Raw genomic sequence first — 23,772 nt, forward strand, 5'->3', positions numbered from 1 at the left:
TAGATCTGCTCAGCTTCAGAATTTACTTAGTGTCCTCAGGAAGGCAGGTCTCATGCTCTTACTAATAAAATGGGAAGTGGGTGGAAATTACAACTGCTAAACAGGATAATTACAAAATATTGTTTCAATATTTAGACCTATGCACTTACCTGGGAATTAGCTTTGCTGAACACAGAACTTAATTCTAATAGGCACGGAATGTGACTTTAGAACTACCATTTGGAGGAAACCAAGAAACTAAGCAAAACATTTGCTTGGTGGTATAATAAACAATTGTTTGGGGCATCTTTACAAACTCACAACTGAAGAAATTTTCAGGTTTGTGATTTTTGAGTTGTTCCAATATAGAACCGAAATACATCTTCCAAATAAAAATGGAGAGGGATATCTCTCAAAACATCTTGTTTCCAGAGCCTCTCTGCAGCATGTATCATTCTTTCTTTCACAGGTCATCTCTGATAATTACTCATCTTCAAAACAGGTACATTGAGGGTAAAGAAAACAGCACTGTGCAAGGTGTTACTACTGAGATTAGACTCCTCTTTCCCTTGATCTCCCCCTATCCCACCCCATCCAACCCCACTCCCAGGATAGAAGGAAGAAGAAAACAAGAGAGAGGCAAGGGGCAAATTGAGTGCGCTAACATTCCCCTTTAATAACCCGACACACTAGAAGTACAGTGGCTTTATTTTGGCCAGGAGCTTGCAGGAGTCACTGGAGAGGCAGAGAGAGTTCTTTGCTGGACAGGCCCTGATGTGGACATGGTGGAGACAGTGCTGCCCCGCTTACATTTTTATTACTACTATTATTAGCATTGGTTGTTTTGGTTGTCTTTTTATTTTTCCTTAAAAACCAGACACACAAGTGAGTTGATTCTAAAAGGAATAATTCCAGGCCTGACCCAGCCTCCCCAGAGCCACAGTGCCTGGGGCAGGGTGGAGGTGGCTGAGCACCCTGCTCCAGCCTTCCAGACTCACCCAACCCTCACAAGCCTCCCCCACATAATAAATAGTTACGCTCAGAAGCCTTGGTGCCCAGCAGGGGAGGAAGTTAGGATAGGCAAGTGGCCTGCAGCAGCTCACGGAGAAGGGTGACACTGCACTGTGGGCAGAGAATGCCAGAGCACAGAGAGAGCCTTCTGTTCTTAGCAGCAAAACCACAGCACCCCCCACCCCCACCCCCAGAAAGGCAGACGGGCACCAATGTGGGGTCCCACACACCCAGTCCCATGGGAGGGTACATGACTACCCCAACACAGTGGGTGGGGTAAAGCAGCAGTAACCTCACCCCTCACCCCACAGCAACACATAGGGAGAGTGGTGAGAGAGGTATGAGGATCTGGTGAGGCAGCAGTTGCCGAGGCCCCAGGCTGGCAGAGGGATGGTAGGAAGGCGAGCAGGTGTGGGGCGAAGAAGGGGGAGAGGATGGAAGGGGGCCCTTGCCAATTCCTGACTCCGGTGCCCCTTTGATGGCTGAAGGCAGTGGTGTTGGCAGAGTCCCTTAGGAGAGCTGGAAGGGAGATGAAGGGGCAAGGGGAGGGCAGGTTTGTGCCCGGAGCCGGTCAGTTCTATTTGAGGCAGCGCTCAAAGTAGGTGGAGCCAATGTAGCCGCCCCGCATAGAGCGCTGGACGTTCTGCTCAAACAGGCGTCTGTTATTCTGGAGGACTTCAGCAGCCTCTTTGTTCAGGGGATCTTCAGGGTTTGGCTCCTAGGGATGGAAGAGAACACTGTTAAATATAAAAGAGCTAGGGCCTTCTTAAAGATGAAGAGCTAATTATGGCACAGGTTTCTGCGAACTAAAGACCATTCCAGCCAGATGCAAGATTAAATGTCAAAATCTCCTGTTTTTTAACAAGTTAACAGACCTGACTAGAGCTTACTCATATATTTTCTCCTTCCCTTAACTAGCCCATTCCCAATCATATACAGGGCCCTATGTAACAGATGGGATAAGTGATGTTCCTTCTTTTCTGCACATTTGTAAGTGAGCTGCATTTGGCAGAAATATGCAGAATCTGACTCTCACTAGGGAATTTCACATACTGAGAATCAGCTTAAAAATTCACGAGTAATGTCAACTGGTGAAATCTCAGGAACTGGAGAGGGAACCAAAAAGATATCTCAGCTGCCAGCAGTCAGCTTAGTACCTTATTTTTCCCTTACTCAAAATGCTGAGCCATTTTCAGTCTTGCTCAGTCTGGAATTTCATATGCCTTGGCTTAGAAGTTTCTCTAATAGAACACAAAACTTCAGAGTAGTGCTATGAGTTCCTCACAAACTGCCATGTTCTCTCTGTTCCCAACCAAACAAAAGCAAAACATTATACAGAGCTTATCAACAGTAGGGGCAAACAATTGAACTTTATAATGCATAAGAGTGATGGTCAAATGGGAAATACTTTCAAAAGGATCAAGATGGGAATAAGCCGAGATACAAGACAGGAGACCTGTGCTAGGTAACAGAGTACCCACTGATAATACTTATCCTGGTTATCCAAGAGAATTGTAGATGTTGCCACACATTTTCAGACTACTTTGTGCAACCATGGAGCAAACACATCAAACACAAGCTATGGTAGAATATATCTCTCCCTCAATGTGTTCTAGTTCCGTAGCTCTCTGGGTATATGGGGGAGGCGAACATTACCAACAGCAAAAGACTGAGGACCTCTGAGAAGCTGTATGCCTTATCTCTCAGACCTTGAGAGACAAGATGATGCATCAGCCCATTAATTAATCTAAGCCAAAATAGACCCACCTTATAGTAGAAAACTACTGTATACATTTGTATACAAGTCAACCTCATGTGTAAGTCGAGGGAAGGTTTCAGGGTCAAAATCATGGATTTTGATATGACCCATGGATAAATCGAGAGTAAAATTTAAGGGGTTATAATGAAGGATGGAAGGGGGAAATACCACTTCTGTCCCTCCTTCTCTGGACCTCTCCCAACCACCTAACACCGATTCCCAGATGCTGGAGGAGAGATTTTAATATGAAATTGAGAAGGGAAGCAAGTACTGTTAAATGGGGAGTTTTTTCCATGAGAAGAGAAGCCTTGCAGATCGGACTGGGAAGAGAAGCAAGTGATGCCATCGATTCTCTGCCTTACCCTATGAATGATTGTATTTGTATAATTGTATTACTTGTTTTTATCTATTTTTATGTTTTTAATAGTTTATCGTTTGTAAACCGTTTTGATCTAGGGAAAAACGGTATACAAATAAAATTTATTATTATTATTATTATTATTATTATTATTATGTTAAACGGGGAGTTTTTTTCCATGGGAAGAGAAGCCTTGCAGATTGGACTGGGGAGGGAAGCAAGTGGAGCTAAATGGGCAGGTTTTTTCATGGGAAGAGAAGCCTCACAGATTGGGCTGGGGAAAGAAGCAAGTGGAGTTAAATGGGGAGTTTTTTTCCATGGGAAGAAGAGGCTTGCAAATCAGACTGGGAACCTCTTTCTTACACACACACACACACACACACACACACACACACACACACACACAGAGAGAGAGACGGGCATCAGACTTGCTTGTTTTAGGACCTTTCTAGGCAGTACTAGTGTATTGACCCGTATATAAGTCGACCCAGGATTTTAGGGTCAATTTTGGGGTGTAAATTTCTCAACATTTAGTAGAGTATATAGAATATGTTGACTTTATAATGGGGATTCACAACTTGAAGCCAAATCTTAATTTTCCAAATTGACATAACGTATGCATCTTTTCCACTAGACCAATGTCCAATTTGGAAATGAAGGATTCCTTGTCACAAAGCAATCTCCCTCCAAGATGAAAGAAAATGAAAGACAGCCTTTAAAACCATGTGCTTGATACACAGCTAGAAAAGCTGTACAATGGCAAAAGGAGCAGAAAGACAAGTCAGCAGAATCAAGTGAGGAAGCCCTGCCCATGCCACTGTTCTCACTTGATCCTGCCCATTATATAAACTGGCCCCCAAGCACAGTTTGAACAAATCACACTAAATGGCCTTCAGCCTCTGTGATCAATAGCTTGCCTTGTGCTGCTTTGGGAGCAAAAGTTCTCATGTCATGAGACATCCCTCCCCTTGCCCTGCATCCACCCCAAGACAGAACATCTGAAGTTGCCCCAATATAATCAAGACAAAACACATCAATCCATTTGCCTGGCAGTATCAGCTCTTGTCCTTAGCAAGGAAGCTAGTACAAAAAACAAACTGGAAATAAAATAAAGGGAAAGTAAGACTATACAATAATCATAAACTATCTGGAAGGATTTTTTTTAAAGCCTGCAGAAGAAAGAGTGTTGCCTTAGCAATAGTGATCACTGCTAGGGATGATGCATTCTATCTACCTGGTTGCTCAATTATTTTGGCACTCTGCCTCCTGACCTAAAAAGTACTCACTGGGATGATTCAGGGAGAGGCTTGAGACCTGACTGGCACACCCCCACATTAATAATAATAATATTTATTTATACCCCGCTCTTCAGCCAAGGCTATTGCCCTAGAGAGCTCCGCCTCTCACCGAGAAACTGTCTCCTAGGGCACCGCACTCTTCCCCTGTACTCATTGGCCACAAGGCAAACCAAGGATTATAGACCTATCAAGACATATGACCTCAAATGCTCCCCTGTCTTTCACCTTCACCAACAAGAGTTGTAACCTGATAACCAGGTCAGCTTCAGCTTCCCCATGTGCTGATGTCTACATCTCCTGGGTGCTTTTAAGAAAAGGGGAGGGGGGACACTGACAAGAGCTTTAAAGCAGAAAGCTGATCATAAACAAAGAATAAAAAGCCTGGCACTGTGGTCAATTAAGACACATTATCGTAGAACACTACTTCTTGGAAGATGAGCAGAAATGAGGCACAGATATAAAATGTACAGCAGGGGAAAAAGAGAATAGTAAATCTATAAAAACTGCCTTATCAGCTAGCTGCCTTGCAGCTTATATAGGGTTGGCAGTATAAAGATCTGATCTTTAATCTTATTTCATGGATATAATAGGCATATCAATGCATATTATGCATACACGTAATCTAGATAAAATTTTAAATAACTATATTGAATGCCACTTTATTAAAATAATCTAATTTAAAGTGATGTCTAAATGCAGTACAAACGTGTTAATATTAAAAGAAGTTAAAGAATAGTAGTTTAAATTTAACATTCTATGCAGAAGAATGAACATAAGACAGAAATGGCACAGTAAGTCATGTAAATGTATTGTTTCATACAAACCGTAAATATTTATTCAGGGTGAGCAACAAATGACTCCTGGCCCTTGATTCAGTTCACTATTTCTTCTTACCTTTATCATTTCCCTAAGTAACAATATCTTGCAAGATACCCTGTTCTTTGGTCTCCTGGGGTTCTACAATGCAAGAGATCAACTCTGGCAATCTCCTGCATCACAGAATTTCTGTACTTGTCACTGAAAGTTAGCTGAGGGAGCAGGACAAAGCAGCCACAAAACCACAAAAGTTGCCACCCTGATTTAGACTGCCTATCAAGGGGTATGGAGATTTATTTTCCACATCATGGAGGAATACTATTGTGCTTAGTATTAGCCTTGCTTCCATTTCTGAGTGCTTAAGTCTTCCAATAAGTAACCTTGCCAACGTAAAGAAGTAATCTTGCCAATGTAAAGAACACCAAACAAAAATTCTTAACTTCCAGATGATGTTGCTCAAAACTGATACAATCCAATGTACTTACCTGGGAGTAAATCCCACTAGAACAGTGGGACCTACCTCAGAATAAATATGTACAGATTCTGTTGTATAAAAGGCCTGGGGATTGCATACCAAAATGTTTTAAGGTTACAGTGCTGACTAGTAGAATATCTAGGTTTCATCTTTATTACCAACAAAGGTTCTAGATGTTATAGCAACCAATTAGTATACAAGTTCATTGAGAAACATGTATTAGGAAGTAGGCCTGGATTTAAATCAATTCTGAGGCTGCCACACCAGCCACACACTACAAAGCCCTTACACTTTGGGTTTGCTGACACTGTCAGGAAGACTGCTGCACAAAGTCAAATCTCCACCTCAAGTCATTCTTGTAGGCTGGCAGACACCACAGTACATGCATCCCACCCAAACACAACTATATAAAGCTGCCTTTCCTTTATATACGCACTGTCTCACACTAAACACCCACAAGATCTTCAAGAGTATAATGCATTTTTCTTTCTGCACCATTTCTTCCCTGTTTCTACACCCACGCGTTCTCCTCAGGCTGATCACAAATGGATGGAAAGCAGGATTTTGAAAAGCACAGCTGTCCTCACATTCATCTCCCTTTACACTTTTATTTCCACATATACTCACCAAGAAGAGATACTGCAGGCCATAAATTATAGAGTTTATTGTTAGTACAGGCTTCCAGTCCTCTCTGTGAAACACAAAACAAAATAGTGAATACAGGGATAGGAAAGCAACCCCAAAAGAGATGACATGCAAGCATAAGTTATAGGCTCAATATGGAGTTATAAACTACTACACCATACACAGGTTTACCAATCATTTTGTAAAAGGCCAGGAAAGAATATGTTCCAAAGTTCAAATGCTTGAAAAGAAAGTTACAATTTCAAATGGGCACATAATAGAACTCCAAATACATTTGAATCAAATTATCATAGCTCTACCAACAGTACCTCAAAGACAGACCTCATCTATTAAGCCAGTTTCAAACTTTTGCTCTCTGTGGTTTTCCTTTCTCTTCATCCCCCATTTGTTCAGGGGTGGGAAAATCTGGAGAGAGTACCCTACTCACAGCAGACTGCACCCTCAATTTTGATCACCCTTTTGGTTGATTTTCAGCTGTTTTCTATTTAGGGAGATGGAGGAGATAAACCACTTCATTTGCAGCTGTTCTGGTGGTTTGAGGATGAAAAATAGCCTGAAAATCAGTCTCATTTAAAAAAACCCTACAAGCTTGGGTATCTTTTGTGCCCATATTTTGAACTCTCCCAAAGGCCACATGTGACCCACAGACCACGCTTTGCCCACCATGCTTTAGTTATGCAAGGTATCCAGGGATGGTAATTATGCTGCTCTCTAGAGTTTTTAGGACTACAACTCACAGAAGCCCTAGCCAGCACAGCCAATTATGAGGAATGCTGGAAACTGTAGTTCAGTATCATCAAGAGGAGCTACACAATTCCCACTCCTGGTCTAAAATCAGTTATTCATCTCCAGTTTGGGCCTTTGGAATAAAAAAAAAAGGTTAATAAAAAGATGAAGGAAGACAATGCATATGAATTAAAACAAATGTAGGGCAAAAGAAAGTAAGCTCCATACCTGAGGATATTTAGGCAAACATTGCCTTCTAGGTCTATGTTTGGGTGATACACCATGGTCTCGCACTTGACCTTAGGTGGGTCATGTGGGTAGCCTTGCCCCACCTGGAATACAAGATACAGCTGTCAGTCTCCTTATGACCACAATCAGTATGTTTAAGTAAAATATACATTAAATTGCAATACTGTAACTAACCAGGAAACAAAATGGTTCTTCTATGGTTCCTGACATGGTATCTTAGAATTTGTCATCTCTTCGTGCTCAGCACTTTGCCCTAGTAAACTGGACAGAATCCAATCATTCTTTGGAACACTGTACACCAGACTAAAGAGGAAATCCTGACATCTCTACTCATGTGCACTGTGTCAGGTGTGTAAACAGATCTTAAGTGCTACAACTTCTGCATACAACAAAATGACTTTTCAATGGCTGTTGTTTCATTTTAATAGTTTTCTTCTCTCTGTAAATCACCTGAGGATTATGATTGAAGGAAAATATGAAAATGCTAGCTGGGGATAATGAGAATCGTAGGCCAAAAGAGGGGCAAAGATTCTGTACCCCTACATTAAGTAACTAAACACCAGAGTGAACAAGATATCACTGATTTGGGGGGCAAGTCTGCATTTCATTCAAGTAACACCTTGAGGAACCAAGGACACCTTTCAGAACTAATATAATGCAACTTGACTCTCAGAGAAAGGTATGAAAATGCAGTGTACCAGCTCATCAGAAAATAGATATTCTTTTGAGGAGAGCCTCCAAGCCTCAGACATCCTTATCTCTCCAGCCCACTTCATGGCTGCTAGCGCTTCAAACCACTACAATAATATTCAGCAAAACCACAACACAGTCAAAGCCAAAACCACAAAAAAACCTAACAATACATGTAAAAAATTTACTGCAAATACAGAGCTTGCATTTCCTCGGCTTGTAATTCATTCACAGGATTTCTGAACATAGAGTATTCCACAATACTGGCATGCTGACCCCAGTTATCTAAGAAAATAGCTCATTTCTCTACTGTCTTTCCCCACTACAGACCCTATGATTTTCTATTACTGCTTCTTTTACAAAGTGGGAAGTCTTTCCATTCCAGCAAATAGTCTTACCTTTACCAAACAGCCTTGAGAGGAAGGAGCAGCCTGCTTAAATAAACAGGCAGAGAAACTAGGGTAAACTCTGTCCCCCACCCACACCCTGCCCTATTCCCCCACTCAGACTTGGAACTCTGTGCCTTGACTCATAAAATCTTCCAAGGGTACTTCTTGTGTCCCAGAAAGCTCAGAAACCCCCAGCAGTAAAACCAAAACTTTAGGGAGAAGCCCACAGATGCACAAAGAATTACATTTTAGTTATGGATGAAGAATATATGACACCTCTTCCTCTGTCCTTTATGACTAAGGTTTAGCTTTTAAGGTAATGCCATTATTTAGTGTTATTTTATGCAAAGCAAAAGAATGCACTCAAAGTAAAAAAGGGATAGGTGAAATTCACTGAAAGGCACCTACCCACATTGTTATTTTGAGTGCCTGCCAAGACAAGCCCATACAGCCAAATGTGTATATGTTCCCCCACCCCATCAGAAGCCTAGAGTTTAGACAAAGAAGCTACTTACCTTAAAACTGAAAACAAACTTCCCACCTTTATAGAAGCCCTGGAAGGCAAGAATAAGACATTCTAAGCAAGTTTGGCTCCATGTAACAAGATTCCAAAAGAGATCAGCTGCAGGAAAGAGGTGGGGATGTGTGTTCATCTATAATAATATAGTCATTTTCCTAATCCCTGAAGCAAAACAGTCAAATCTGAAGCCATATGGTGGCCTTCCACAATGTAGTGCAGCAAAGTGGTTAATTCTGAATATATTTCCTTATTTTGGAACCCCACATTAGTAGATGTTACAATCATTTCCTTCAGCCTGTAAATCAGAATTATTTGTACTTATCTGCCATAGAGTAGTTAAATTAAGGAAAAACTGGGAATTCTGGGGTGTATGTATGCACACTAAGAAACCAAAAGGATAGGCTTTAAGCTATAATGGAAGAACTCAGCCCTGTGCTTAGAAAATGATCATTTCTATTTTCCACAAACTGACAGCAGAGTTTGACTTTTCAATAGCCATGATCGCTAGAAAACCTTATCTGACAAAGGGTCTCAGGTTCACAGATGTGATGTGGCCAGTACCAGTCACCACAGGTCATTTGCCCATTGTACCATCTCAGCTGAGCTCATACTCTGAGGTTTGTTCCAGATGCTGAAAGACAACAATGGATGGTGAGTCACTGGCCCAATTTTGGATGCAATGAAGACACCACAAGGCAATTCCCTTCTGTAATTTCAATGTGATGAAAATCCTGAACACATCGCCATATGACAACCATTCTAAGCCATCCCAGGTTTTCTTGTCTCACTGTGTGGAAACACATCCTGAAAGATGATTCCTACCGCATAGTGTTAATTAACTGTGCCACAAAACCTAACAGTTCTGTATATTAAAGTGGCAATTACAACCACAGGGTTAACACAGTAGTTACCATCAGTACAAATTAAGTCCCTGATTCAATGTTCTATCAGCTAACTATACCTATATAGATGTAAGCACTCTCCTAATAACTCATGTCTGTATCTGCCCCATGCAAAATCAGATGACAAGCAAACAAAGAAAAGAGCACTGCCTTGTGGTTTAGAATTAGGGTTACAAACAGTACTGCTTGAAAATGCTTGAGTATAGCAGAGGTTTGGTATAGAACCATAAGGCTGCTCTCTAATTAATTATGACTATGTGAATAGGAGGAACCTAAACCAGAACTATATGGCTTGCTAAACTCCTTTAGAAAAAGCAAGAGAAAGCTGATCAAGAACAGATACTCCAAACTTGTGCTTAATTTCTCCTCCTCTCCTGCTAAAACCATCACACTAGTATGCTGCTCTTATTAAGATGTTTACCCAACTTTACAACCTAACAGATGTATAAGTATAAAAAATATGAATAAAAACAATAATCAAGCATACACGACCAAGAGCTGATACAAAACGATAAACAAAAGAATACTGTTAATGCAATTCTCCGCAAGCATTAAACAGTATCACCGGACACCCTGGCTGAGTGTCTAAATATCCAGAACAACAGTGCCAAGTTCCACAGCACTATTCCAAGGACAAAGTAGCCCTACTTGGGATGGCCGTCTGCTGTTCTTCTTGGGAAGATCATGTTGTATTGTAAATAATATGTATAATACTTAGCATGAACTGCATGTCCTATGTGAATAAATTCAAGCCAAAATACAAAGATAGCACTTCTGAAACAAGACATGCTTTTGCCACATAGACATGCATTTCCCCCCGATATTTGAGGGGAGAGTCAGTCTCCCCCCCCATAGATAGATAGATAGATAGATAGAACCACTTCCTTCAGAAACAACACAACAGCAGAAAGAGAGGCTTAGGCAGGCTTTCTGGTGCAGCAACAGGGCAATGGATGTTTGTAAGCAAGAGGTAAAGATGGAAACATGACAAGATGCTATGAGAAGCAGCATGACAGATCACCTCTTAACACTGCTGTCATTAGAACACACACTTTTGAATTATTTCAAGTGCCAAGAGAGTTCTGAGGATTAAAACTTTTTAAGTAGAAACCCTCATAATTCCAGGTTTTCCAGAAGAGATCCCTTAATCAGGCAGAATCACAGAAGCAAAACCTCAACTAGCACTGAGTGCAGTACCAATTCACTGAGGCAGAGCCCAGAAATTCAGAGATGTCTCACACCAGTATGTGTTCTCACCTCCTATCAACAGATGTAAACGTCCTCCAATCTGAGCTGTTATACAATACAGCTATGGGGCACACCCACCAGGACTTTCCATAAATACAAACAGAATATAAAATCTCAGCACAATATGTCCGACAGACTGGACAGGTCCCCTGTCAATCACTCACCTCATCTGGGCAGATAACTAACTTGAAGTTGAGGAGGTCATCCTGGTCTGAAAAGTCTATTTCACATGTTTTCGGCAAATTCAGTTCATTAATATCTGGGAGGAAAAAAACAGGAGAAGCAATCAGTTTACTGAGGATGCCTGTTTAGGAAGATCAGCAATCAGGTCAATAGGAAACTAAACCTCCTTTCTCTTGCCAAAATCCACTTGCATTCTTTTTTCACCTGTCTGGATTTGTATTTTTCTGAAAATGGGCACCATTTCACCAGGAACTTTTAGAAAGAGCCAAGACTCCCTGGCCATACAGGCCCCAGGTGATTTAAATCAGAAGGACTTTTCTTATGTCTATTAGATATGACCAAAGAGGGGGGTGTTGAAGTTATTTCAATTTCTCTCCCTACCAAAAAAAAAACAAAAAACCAGATAGTGTTAACCAGAATGGATAGTGTTAAAATGGGACCCAAAGAGAATGGAGTCCCAGCCTTCTTTCAGATTTTACACCCACTCGATGACTTTGACTAGTCCTGCTCTCTCTTACCCTAAATTCACAAGTTTGTCCCAAAGAATAAAATGGGGGAGACACTACATGTGTCCATCTGAGCTCCCAGAGGAGGGGGGATATTATTTATAAATACATGACTTGAAAAAAGTTCAACCACAGGAATCAAACAATAACAGAATATCTTCACCATAGTTGGACAACCTTTGCCTCCTGTATCTTTAATTTAGGAGAAAATTACACCCTAGAAAGCCAGAAAAGTCCAACCAGGGAGTGAACCCTAAATCTCTTAGGCAATTGTGAGAAGTTAGTGAACAGGAACCTTCTGGTTTGCATTTCAGCTGTGAAACAAATTCATCAGATAGGCTTCAGTAAATCTTTCTATGAGGCTTCTGCAATTTCCTCCACCTATCTATAATAAGATACTGACATGTCTCAAAAGGGTTTGTGTAAGGAGCCAGTGTGGTGAAGTGGTTTGAACACTGGACAAAAACTCTGGAGACCAGGGATTAATTCCCAAATCTGCCATGAAACCCACTGGGTGACCTTGGACAAGTCACATGATCTCAGCCTCAGGAGAAGGAAATGGAAAACCTCCTCTGAACAAATCTTGCCAAGAAAACCCCATGATAGGGTCACCATAAGTTGGACAGCTTGAAAGCCCACAACAACAGATGTATCCTAGTGGAGGAAGTGCTTTTGCTTCCCTTTGTTTCTTGCCTCCAGTCTGGTGTTGTGGTGCAAGCCTTGGACTAGGACTCTGCAGACCAGCGTCTGAATCCATGTAAACCCACTGGAGTGACCTTGGTCAAGTCACACACTCTCAGCCTCTGAGGAGGGCAATGGCAAAACCCCTTTGAAGAAACCTTGCCAAGAAAACCCCAGGACAGCTTCGCCTTTGATGTTGTTGTGAGCCTTCAAGTCGTTCCTGAGGGGAGCCTATCCTCCGTTTTTCTTGTCAAGATTTCTTCAGGTTTGCCATGACCGTCCCCTGAGGCTGAGAGAGAGTGACTTACCCAAGGTCACCCCATGGGTTTCATGGCCAAGCTGGGAATCAAACCCTAGTCTCCAGTGTTGTATTCCAACACTCAAACCATTATACCAGGGTTGCTATAAATCAGAAACGACCTGAAAGCCCCCAACAACAACAGAGAAGGGGGCAAAGAGAGAGAGAGAGAAGACAAGGAAGGAAAGCATTAGGCCCAAAACACACGGCAGAAATAATCCAGTTTGAGACCACTTGAATTGTCCTGGCTCCGTGCCGGGGGATTCTGGGAATTGTAGTTTTGTGGGACATTTAGCCCTTTTTGTCGGAAAGAGCTCTGGAGCCACAATAAGGACAGGCTGCTTACCTGTCATGGTATTTCTTTGAGTGGTCATCTGCAAATTCACACAATTAATGACAATTCCCAGGATTCCCTAGCATTGAGCCAGGGCAGTAAAAGCGGTCTCAAACGGGAGTATTTCTGCAATGTGGATCTAGGAAAAATGTCCTGATAGTAAGAGCTGTTCGACAGTAGAATAAGCTGCCTTGCAGAGCGGTGGAGTCTCCTCCTTTGGATCCAAAACACACGGCAGAAATAATCCAGTTTGAGGCCGCTTTAACTGCCCTGACTCAGTGCTGGGGGATTCTGGGAATTGTAGTTTTGTGAGTCATTTGGCCTTCTCTGTCAGAGAGAGCTCTGGTGCTGCAACAAACTACAGTTCCCACAATTCCTTAGCACTGAGGCAGGTCAGTTAAAGCAGTCTCAAACTGGACTATTTTCGCAGTGTGTCTTGGACCTTAATGCTTTCCTTGACTTTTCTCTCTTTCTAGACCCCTTCCTCTGTTGTTCTTGTTGTTGTTGTTGTTGGGAGCCTGGCTTATGGCAGTGTGTCTTGGATCCACACTGGGGGGATAACCCGGTTTGGTACCGCTTTAACTCTTTGTTTGGCTCAAGGCTATGGCATTCTGGGAGTTGGAGTAACTCCAACTCCCAGAATGCCATAGCCTTGAGCCAGAAGAAGAGTTAAAGCGGTACCAAACCGGGTTATCTCTCCAGTGTGGATGCAGTCTCCAAAGGCTTCCCAACCTTTCTGGATGCGGAGCTGGGCGGCGGAGGCTTTCTTGCTGGAGCCTTTGGTGCCTCCGGCGGATTCCTCCTCCTTCTTCTGCTGCTTCAGCGAGAAAAGCTTGATCATCGTGGCTGGTCTTCTTCCCTTGCTGGGCGCCTCCTGTCTCTTCCTCTGGGCCTCCTCCAAGCCTTCTTCCTCGGTGACCGCCGCCGCCGCCGCAGCGCCCCCCGGGCCCGGCTGAACCCAGAGCCCGGGCCTTGGGGAGGAAGGAGGGAGAAGGGAAAGGGGAGGAAGGGACCGGCGGAGGGTGAGGGAGGAAAGGGGAGAGAGGGAGAGAGGAAAGGGACCCAGCAACCGCCTCAGAGCGTCGCCGACGCTGCCTCCTCCGCCGACGACGCCGCTTCCCTCACTGCGGTCTCTCTCTCTCTCTGTGTCTCTCTCTCAGTCGAACGGCAACGGACAGCCCCCTTCGGCCCTTCCCGGAAGACAGTCGGCAACTTCCGCCTCACACCCTCAAGAGTTCCGCCGGCCGACCTCCGGAAGCACTCGGTTGTTCCCCCTCCCTCTAACGCCTTTCCAAAGCTGTTCGGGTCTTTCCGTCAAAGATTCGGGTCTTTCCGGCGACACTCGGTGAGCACTCGGTGCCTTTTTTAACGTATGGTTTTCACACAGATACGCCTTCGGGGATTTCCGTCCCTCAGTCGGGTCTTTCCGGATACACTCGGCTGTACTCGCCCCCCCCCCTTTTTTTTAATTCATGCTTTTCTTCATACAGATTGTTCCTTCGGTGTTGAAGCCGCGTCTTCGGCTATTTCCGCCCAGGGTTCGGCTCTTCCGAACGGAGATGTCTGTGACTATAGAAAGAGGCACAAGCACGATGGAAGTTTGAGCGCGACGTCCGGTTCCCATTGGAAGGGGGGGGCTGGGTAATGGGGGGAAGGAAGAGGAAGGAAGGAAGGAAGGAAGGAAAGGGGTAGTATTATGTTCAATTTATCTATTTCATTTTACTTATTTATATTTATTTACTTTATTTCATTTTTTTTATTATGCCGCCTTTCTCCCAGCAGCAAGGGACCCAAGGCGGCTTACAAAATAAAAAAAAAATGTATTTGAGTGTTATTTTAATGGCTTCATAGGATATTTGTATTTTATCTGTTGGTTTTATGTGTTCTTTTATTTCTTTAATGGTGTTTTGCATTTTAACATGTTGCACCCTGCCTTGAGGAGAGAAGGGAAAGAAATAAACATTATTATTATCATTATCATTATTATTATTATTATTTTGTTTTTAAAGTCTTCTAAGAGCAAACACTGTAGGAGTAGGGTTGCAGCCCAGTCCCCCACTTTTTATTGCTTATTGCCCTAGAATCATAGAATTGTAGAGTTGGAAGAGACCGCAAGGGCCATCCAGTCCAACCCCATTCTGCCATGCAGGAACTCTCTATCAAAGCATCCCAGACAGATGGCCATCCAGCCTCTGTTTGAAGACCTCTAAGGAAGGAGACTCCACCACAATCTCCAAGGGAGTTTGTTATTATTATTATTTATTATTAACCTTTATTTATGAAGCACTGTAAATTTACACAGCGCTGTACATGCAATCTTTTTAGTTAGACGGATCCCTGCCCTCGGGCTTACAATCTAGAAAGACATGACACAGAAGGAGAAGGGAGTGGTGGAGGGAAAGGGTCAGAGGTCCAGCAGTTCCTCTCTACCTCCGAGGCCTGGACCAAGGCAGATGGACTGGAGGGAGGGCTTGGCTTCATAATGGATGGTTAATCTTCCAGGGAAAATACATACTCTCAAGTAGGATAATGCATATACAGTACATAGCAATACAGGAAATGGTTTGATAAACAGGCACCAAAAGAACATCAAGTAGTAAGTGACAATTATGTAATGCCTTGTTCCACTGTTGAACAGCCCTTACTCTCAGGAAGTTCCCCCTAATGTTGAGATGGAATCTCTTTTCCTGCAGCTTGCATCAATTGTTCTGGGTCCTTGTCTCTGGAGCAGCAGAAAACAAGCTTGTTCCCTCCTCAACATGACATCCCTTTAACTATTTAAACAAGGCTATCATATCACCTCTTCACCTTCTCTTCTCCAGGCTAAACATCCCCAGCTCCCTCAGTTGTTCCTCATAGGACATGGTTTCCAGACCCTTCACCATTTTAGTCACCCTCCTTTTGGACACGCTCCTTTTTAAATTGTGGTGCCTAGAACTGGACACAGTATTCCAGGTGGGGCCTGACCAGAGCAGAATAGAGTGGCACTATAGACACTATACTTCTATTGATGCAGCCTAAAATCACATTGGCCTTGTCAGCTGCCGCATCACACTGTTGACTCATGTTCAACTTGTAGTCTACTTGGACTCCTATATCCCTTCCACACATAGTTTCATTCAGCCAGGTGTCACCCATCCTATACCTGTTGCTGTGTGCCTTCAAGTTCTTTCTGACTTATGGCAATCCTAAAGTGGAGTTTTTCTTGGCAACTTTTCTCAGAAGAGGTTTGCCATTGCCATCCTCTGAGGCTGAGAGAGAGTGACTTGCCCAAGGGGAGTTAAGCTGTGACTTGTCAAATTCCCAGTGATAATGTGTCTCTGTACCACTTGGATCTACCCATAATAATAATAATAATAATAATAATAATAATAATAATAATTTGTATTTCCCACCTGTCCCTGTGGATTGCGGTGGGATTACAACATGAATAAAAATACAAAATGCAATAAAAGGTTACATTAGCACCCTCCCTCCCACCATTAGAATAATAAAAATTCAGTAATTAAAATAATTACATCAATAGCAATAAATAATCAAAATGGAATAGACCATTAGAGGCAGATGGGGCTATCCTTCTTTGGGAGCTCAGTCTGGGAAGGCCCACCAGAAGAGATCCGTCTTGACAGCCTTAAAGGCATCTAAGGTGGTAATGAGATGGATCTCCTCCAGCAGGTCATTCCACAGTTTCGGAGCGGCAAAAAAGAAACTCCTCTCAGAAGTTGCAGCTAATCTGGTCTTCTGTGGCTGAAGTATACTCTTCCCAGGATCTGAGAGAGTGGGGTGGATTATACGTGGAGGTGTTCCCACAAGTAACTGCGCCTGGAAGCTGATCAGCAGCCAAGTTTAATCCCTTGACTACTGGTAAGCAAGAAAGGATGCACTTTTTTGTGGACTTTGTGTGCAAACTCCCACTGAAACCCAATGGCTTTTCTTTTGAGTAAACATCTATGGAAGCTGTTGTTGTTATTGTTGTTGTTGTTGTTAACTGCCCTTGACTCATGGCAACCCCATGGACGAGACCATTCCATGACCCCTTGTCCTCCACTGCTCTTCTTAAGTTTTGCAGACATGATGTCCCTGATTGAATCCAACCATCTGGTCTGCAGTCATCCTCTCTTTCTGCTACCTTCTACCTTTCCTAGCATTATTGTCTTTTCCAATGAGTCATGCTTTCTCATGATGTGGCCAAAGTACAACAGCCTCAGCTTCGTCATCTTGGCCTCTAGTGAGAAATCAGGCTTGATCTATTCCATTTTTAAAAATCTTCCTAGCCATCCTTGGTATTTTCAGCACTCTTCTCCAGCACAACAAATAAGTTGATTTTTCTTCCTGTCCACCTTCTTCACTGTCCAGCTCTCACATCTGTACATGGTGATGGAGAATATCATGGCTTGGATGATTCTAAGATTAGTGTTCGGTTTTATACTGTTCCACTTTAGGATCTTATCTAATTCTTTCAGAGCTGATTGTATCTAATTCATTCTTAGTCTTCTTCTGAATTCTTCACTTCAGTCTTTGGTCAGTATTTAATCCAAGATAGTTTAACTTTCAATTTCCTCATTGTCTAGGTTTAATTTATTTCAATTTCCTCCTTGTCTAGGTTGAATGCAGTTTGACACCACATTAAATGCCATGGCTCAATGCCTTCAAGATGTTTCTGGCCTATGGAAACCTTAAGACAAGTCAGCCTTTTCCAGTCTCAGTGGAAGGCAAAAGCATAAAACCTTTCTGAATGAATCTTGCCAACTAAACCCCTGATCATTTGCCTTAGAGTCTTCATACGTCAAAAACAGTGAGTTTCCATAGTTGAGTCAGGATTTGAACCCTGTTCACTAGTTATAATCGAACACTCAAACTACTACACCACACTGGCTCTCTTCCCTCTAAGTAGCTTCCAGTTATGATGCAACACAACCCCATCATCCCTAGCCATGATGGTCAGTGGGTGGGGAATGATCAGAGGGCACTGAATTGGGGGCTAGCAAATACATAAATCAATCAATAAAAATAGCTTGATTCATAAAAATTGAGTCAAGCTATTCCTTTGCCAATGGATTTTATACATCACCTTGTTTGATCTTAAATGCAACTGTCCTATCTTATTAAACATTGAAAATGAAATCCTTTAGAAGTTATCTCAGTAAGTCTGTCAGCACATGCTGCTCTACAGAAGAATCTACTTCATACTTGTACCTATTACTGCTTACACTACAATAAAAACACTGGTAAAGCTGGTAGTGTTTAGAGGAGCCCCTGCCATCAGGCAGATGGGCTTTGGAGTCTTTGTTGGCATCATGACTACATATTAAGTACTGTCCAGACTCCAAGGGCATGAAAAAGTTCACTTCTGTTAGCGCTCTTGTTTAATACTTTTTGCCTTGGCTTGGCAGTTTGAGATTGGGAGAAGATAGGAAGGCCACAGACTGGGGGAAGTGTATTTTCCTTACTTTTCTGTGTGTGTTTATCTCCAAGTCACCTGTTGACTTATGGCGACCCCAGATTTCATAGGGTTTTCTTATGCAAGGAATCCTCATTGATGGCTTTGTCAGTTCTTTCCTCTGAAATATAGGGCTGTTTAAATGATGCATGCGTCCTAAGAAGCCAGAAGGCACATCAAAGTCATGCTCCAGTTCTAAGGACTGGAGCACAGCTTTGGTTCAGCTTCTGGCCTCTTAAAATGTGTGTGTCATTTAAACAGCATACCTCCAAGGTGACCGGAAGCAGCTTTATTTTGGCCTGTCTGTATGCACTCACATAGCCTACAACACTTGGTATTCACTGGTCATCTCCCATCCAAGTATTAACCAGGGCAGATCCTGCTTAGCTTCTAAGATCAGATGGGATCTGGTGCCTTCAGGGTATAGCACTAGTAAGAACATTTCTATACCACTCATCAGTGAACTAACACTCCCTAAATGGTTTACAATGTGTAAGCTAATTGCTCCCAACAAGCTGGGTACTCATTATAGCAACTACAGAAGGATGCAAGGCTGAGTGGACTTTGGAGCCCTGCCTGGGATTGAACTCACAACCTTGTGGCTGCAGTACAAGCATTTAACCACTGCACAACCAGGCTCCCTTACTGTCATCCTTGGGCCATCCTTACATTCTTTGATTTTGTTTCCTTCTACATTACATCAATCTTAGAATCCCACTGATTTCATTGGGAGGGAAGAGCCCCATATAATCAGGTATGGGGATTGAATTGGCTAATTGGTCAGGGGACAGTATGGGTATAATTATTTGTTTAGGGGGCCAGGTCTTCCCCCAGTGAGGGGATGCTAGACTCCATCACCAAAAGGGCTGGAAAGTTTCTCTGCTGTACACCATCTGCCATACAATTTACCAACAATAAATCTTACATATAATCTAGATCAGTGGCCCCCAAACCTTTTGGGCTACCATCCCCTTTCGAGTAGCAACCCTAGCACCCCCAGCATATATTTTTGGTATTAGGTCTACTGTTCTTCATGCAGTCATGCTGGCCACATGACCACAGAATAAGCTCTTGATAATACTGGCTCCTTCAGCTCAGTAATGGAGATGAGCACCGTCCCCTAGAGTCAGACACAATCAGACAATCTTGTCAAGGGAAAACCTTTACCTTTACTTTTTTCTACTGCAAATTCAAAACAACCAATTTGGGTTGCTGCTCCCTTTGCACCCAGCCACCTTGGGAGCAACCAAGCAGCTGGCTGAGCAGCAACCAAGAAGCTGCTCCCTTTGCACCCTGTCATCCTGGGAGCAGCTAATGAGCAGCTGGCTCGGCAGCTACCGAGAAGCCTCTCACCCATTCCAGCCTTGCAGCAAAGGCCAACGTAGACAAGAGGCCTCTTGGGTTACTGCTCAGGCAGCTGCTCCCAGGGTGGCCAGGTGCAAGGGAGGAGGGACTCTCAATCCTTCATCGGGGCAGAGAAAGGCTCAGCTGGTGTGTGTGTAGGGGGTGTACAGAGGCAACATGCTCTGGACTGAAGACTGGTGTGGGCCAGAGATTTTAACAAGAGTCACTCCAAGACAAAAGGACTATTCCAAGAATCGAGCAGATACTCCTTCCCCAGAGACGTGTCTTCCCCACACAGCTTCAAAGTGCCCACTTTCTCAATTTCCCCCCTGCTACCTCTTCTCTCAGCCTGATGAAAGAAAGCAGGAACAGTGCAACTCCAACCTGCTAGCCAAGGCCCAGCAAAGCTCCCAAAGCTTAAGCCGGGTCTAAAATTTGAAATCTCCTTTTTGCCCCCACCACCATGTGCTCTATTTGTTCCAGTCTCTCCCAAAATGGTGCCACTGTGAGCCACAGAAGTGATGCCCTGTGTCCAAGTCACACAAAAGTTTCCCAATTGCCTCTGCTAGTGAAAGGCACAGGTAAGGGAGTGAAGTCACATGAGCAGATAAAGAGCAGGAGACCCCACCACACAAAATGACCGGCAAGGTGGTGGTTTTCTGGGGACCCTGAAAAGTTTAATGTAATCTTCATCCCCACCATAATCCTAGAGACTGCTGGTTCCCCTTCTTTCCTGCACACCAGTCTTAAGAGTAAGCGCAGTTATGACTGCTGCTGAAAGTTTGTAAGTTCTTTGACCCCGTTTTGCCTTGCTTCATCCTTTAGCTCCTTTGCTATGTGCCCTCAAATTTTACCCTCAACTTATTAATGGGCCATAGCAAAATCCATAACTTTAGTCCCAAAACTTGCCCTTGACTTATATATAAGGCCAACTTAATAGTCAAGTATATACGGTATGTGCTCACATAGTCTAGGGGGATTCTGGGTATTGTATTACAATAATTTTGCACCCTGCTCACCCATTTACTTTTTGTATTAACAGTATTATAGAAATGCACCAACCCCCTTTTTTAAATCTCAATTTTAATTGTGTGCACTCAAAGTCCCGCATTATTATTGGGGACCTTGTAGCAGCTTTCAAACTGAGCAAAAGATCGTTGTAGCATAAGCTTTTGTAGACGTGATCTACTTCCTCAGCTGCACTGAGCAAACAGGAAATAGACCAAGTCTATAAAAGCTTATGCTACATCCCTTGCTCAGTCTCCAAGGTGCTATAAGATTCTTTTACATACTGATACTCTACACTGACTGCTACATCTCTGAATTCTATATTTGGGACCAGTAGCCCATGTACTTTCAGTTTCCTAGTTTCCTGCCCAGATCCCAGCTTGGAAGCCAGTTGTGTCCAATTCTAAATCATGGGTCCAGTTCTAATTTGAACCTGCCAGTGTCCACAGCTTCCACCAACTACTATTCTTCAATCATTACATTACTACTTATTGGTTCTCAGATTTGGTCAATAATGCCAGTTATGTCCAAGATATCTTCTAGTAGTCATGCTTCAGAAGCTAAAGATGAGAGCTGCCTCTAGGAATGTACTGTTCTCATGCTACACCAATCCAGATTCTAGTGTGTGTTCCTTGGAAGACATTTTGTTGCTTTGCTATATTCGATTATATTTCATTTTACTTCTGAAGCTGCATACATTTTTACAGCATCAAATATGTATAGTATCTGTCCAATTATAAGGGTATGGACAGGTTGCTCACCTGTAACTTTAGTTCTGCATTCCAAAAAGAAGGCAGCCCTCCTAAAGCTGAAAAGGCAGCAAAGCACTAGCCTGTTAAAGGCTGAACAGTATGGCAATCCTGCTTCTCACATAGGATCTGGCCCTGGGCAGTCATCTCTTCCGCAGCAGGTAAAGGTGGCATAATTAGCATAGGTCCTGCCTCTCTCAAGTGAGAGGAGACAATCTGTTACAAGAAATCCTCCTTTGCTGTTGGAAAAGCGATTAATAGCATCTTAGTGCACACACCCTAATAGGATATTTGATAAGATTCCAAAAGCATAAGAGTGATCTAACCATGATTCCATGTGCCTCCCAATCTCACATTCTATCTTCTCTCTCTTGTCACAAAATCTTGGGATACCAAGGATGGCGATTTGAGAAGCAAACAGCACATAGCTAAAAAGGGGGGAAGCTCCTGGACCTATTGTATTACAATGTACCCTGCACCCTTTCAGGCAATCCACCACCCTGCAAAAGGTTAAGACTCAAGATATTGTTTTCAAACTGACAAGACACACACATTGCAAACATTGTTTATTTCTTGAACATGAAAGAAGCAAAGTCTAAAATATACATAAGCCAAAAAAGGACATTTCTATGAGAATGGCTCTTGGGATAGTGAAGATTAAGCTACTGGGCCAGAAAGCATTTGAAGATAACGTACAGCCAAAAAGGATGGCTACACGAAAGGGACAGATTTTAAAACTTACAACTACTCTGACCTATGAAAACAGACATGTCTCCTCTTGAACAAACTGAATGAAATGCAATGAGCCTTATCTGGAAACATGAAGAGATTTTAAAATGTAACCACCACCTTAGAAAACAGCTGTCACAGAGGCCCTCAAGTTGTTGCACTTGACAGATGCCCAGGTAACTTGGCATCCAAGACCAGAAATTAATTGCAAAAAAGTGGTCTTTTTTTATTATTGTAAGACAGAAATCTCAGATCCTGACTCTTGAAGCAGTGGTGATCTACTAGAGACCGACAAAGGTCAAATGTAATTCTGGGAGATCCAATTTTGTGTCTGGGCCACAGCAAGTGTCTTCTTGGTGGTGTGGAATTAAAAACAGAGAAGGGAATCACTATGTTGTTCCCACCACTAGGAACAAGAAAGGAGTCCAAAAGGAGAGCAGGGTACAGGGTTCTGGATTTTATCAATTTATTAATTTCCATTTCAATACAAAAAACACAAAGTGTATTTGTCAGAACAAGGGCATAAAATTTGTCAAGCAAAGATGGGAGAAAAAAAGAACAGTTTAGACCATTTTTATAACCATTATCTAAGCTGCCAAGTTCTACAATAACTCTCAAAATAAAAGGCAGAGAGGTGCGAAAGGGAATAAAGAGGGACCAGAAGAGTGGAGGACAGGGACAGGCGAGGGCAGTTTCAAGATGGTGGCTCCTCCATTTCCTCTCCTCCATGGAATGCTGGTCCATTTAACAGGTGGCAGCTTTTTAGGTTGCAGTTCCCTCATCCCCACCACTCCCATCAGGCTTAGAAGCAGCCGCCTCACCAAGATCAGTGAGTGGGGAACCACGGGGAAGAAGGGTGCTTTCTTTCTGAGGCTCATCCACATTGATGGGTTCACGCAGTGCTGGAAACTTCCGGTCCCCAAAGGCAGCACTCAGCTTGGCTTCAAAGAAGCGCTGCAGAACAATGATGGACTGAACATCCTCCTTGTTCTACAGAGCAAAAAACAAAAAGTAGAAAAGCAGTGAGCATCCAAAGGAGAAAGGGCTGGAATACCCTTCTCCAGATACCCTAGCCAGGCACAGTGCAAGACAGACAAGCCAGTCTGTTCAATTCTCCTTGCCACTGGTAAAAATAGTGGGAAACTTGACCCAGGATTGCACCAAATCCTACAGCTGCTGTGCTGATTGAGTAGAATTGGCTCGCCATATTTGCAGCTTTGATTATTCATAGATTTGATCAATATGTTCTCTCCAGGAGTCTCTAGGTCCTCTAGCATGACTATATAGCCAAATTTAGCCAGAGGTTGCACTGCAGGATCTAAAGGCTGCTGGAGAGAACACTTCTCTAGACATTTGTAGGTCCCCCAGCAGAATTCTATGGTCAACTTCCAGTGGATATTGAGTATAGGGTTGCTTTGGAGGACCTAGGGATTCC

The 23,772-nt window shown here is 43.0% G+C and overlaps 2 protein-coding genes across 3 annotated transcripts in view; both read right to left on the reverse strand.

The window, feature by feature from the left end:
* Positions 1-630: 630 nt before the first annotated feature.
* Positions 631-14,327, reverse strand: LOC149275800 (NEDD8-conjugating enzyme Ubc12). The gene is made up of 6 exons (XM_089504264.1): positions 13,800-14,327; positions 11,230-11,324; positions 8,911-8,949; positions 7,296-7,399; positions 6,324-6,387; positions 631-1,708 (listed from the first exon to the last, which is right to left on the reverse strand). Exons 1-6 carry the CDS (start codon positions 13,906-13,908, stop codon positions 1,568-1,570), a joined length of 552 nt encoding a protein of 183 aa, XP_089360390.1. The 5' UTR covers positions 13,909-14,327; the 3' UTR covers positions 631-1,567.
* A 7,830-nt stretch (positions 14,328-22,157) lies between these two features.
* TRIM28 (tripartite motif containing 28) overlaps positions 22,158-23,772 on the reverse strand; it is a 29,298-nt gene continuing 27,683 nt past the window's right edge. For both annotated transcript variants that reach the window (XM_089504325.1, XM_089504326.1), the window contains one exon: positions 22,158-23,327. In XM_089504325.1, the coding sequence (XP_089360451.1) occupies positions 23,100-23,327 (228 nt within the window). In that variant the 3' untranslated portion in view covers positions 22,158-23,099. The remainder of the gene's footprint in view (positions 23,328-23,772) is intronic.

The sequence above is a fragment of the Sceloporus occidentalis genome, unplaced genomic scaffold (assembly GCF_023333645.1).
Source record: "Sceloporus occidentalis isolate IW3139 unplaced genomic scaffold, rSceOcc1.0.p SCAF_265, whole genome shotgun sequence".
NCBI lineage: Eukaryota > Metazoa > Chordata > Lepidosauria > Squamata > Phrynosomatidae > Sceloporus > Sceloporus occidentalis.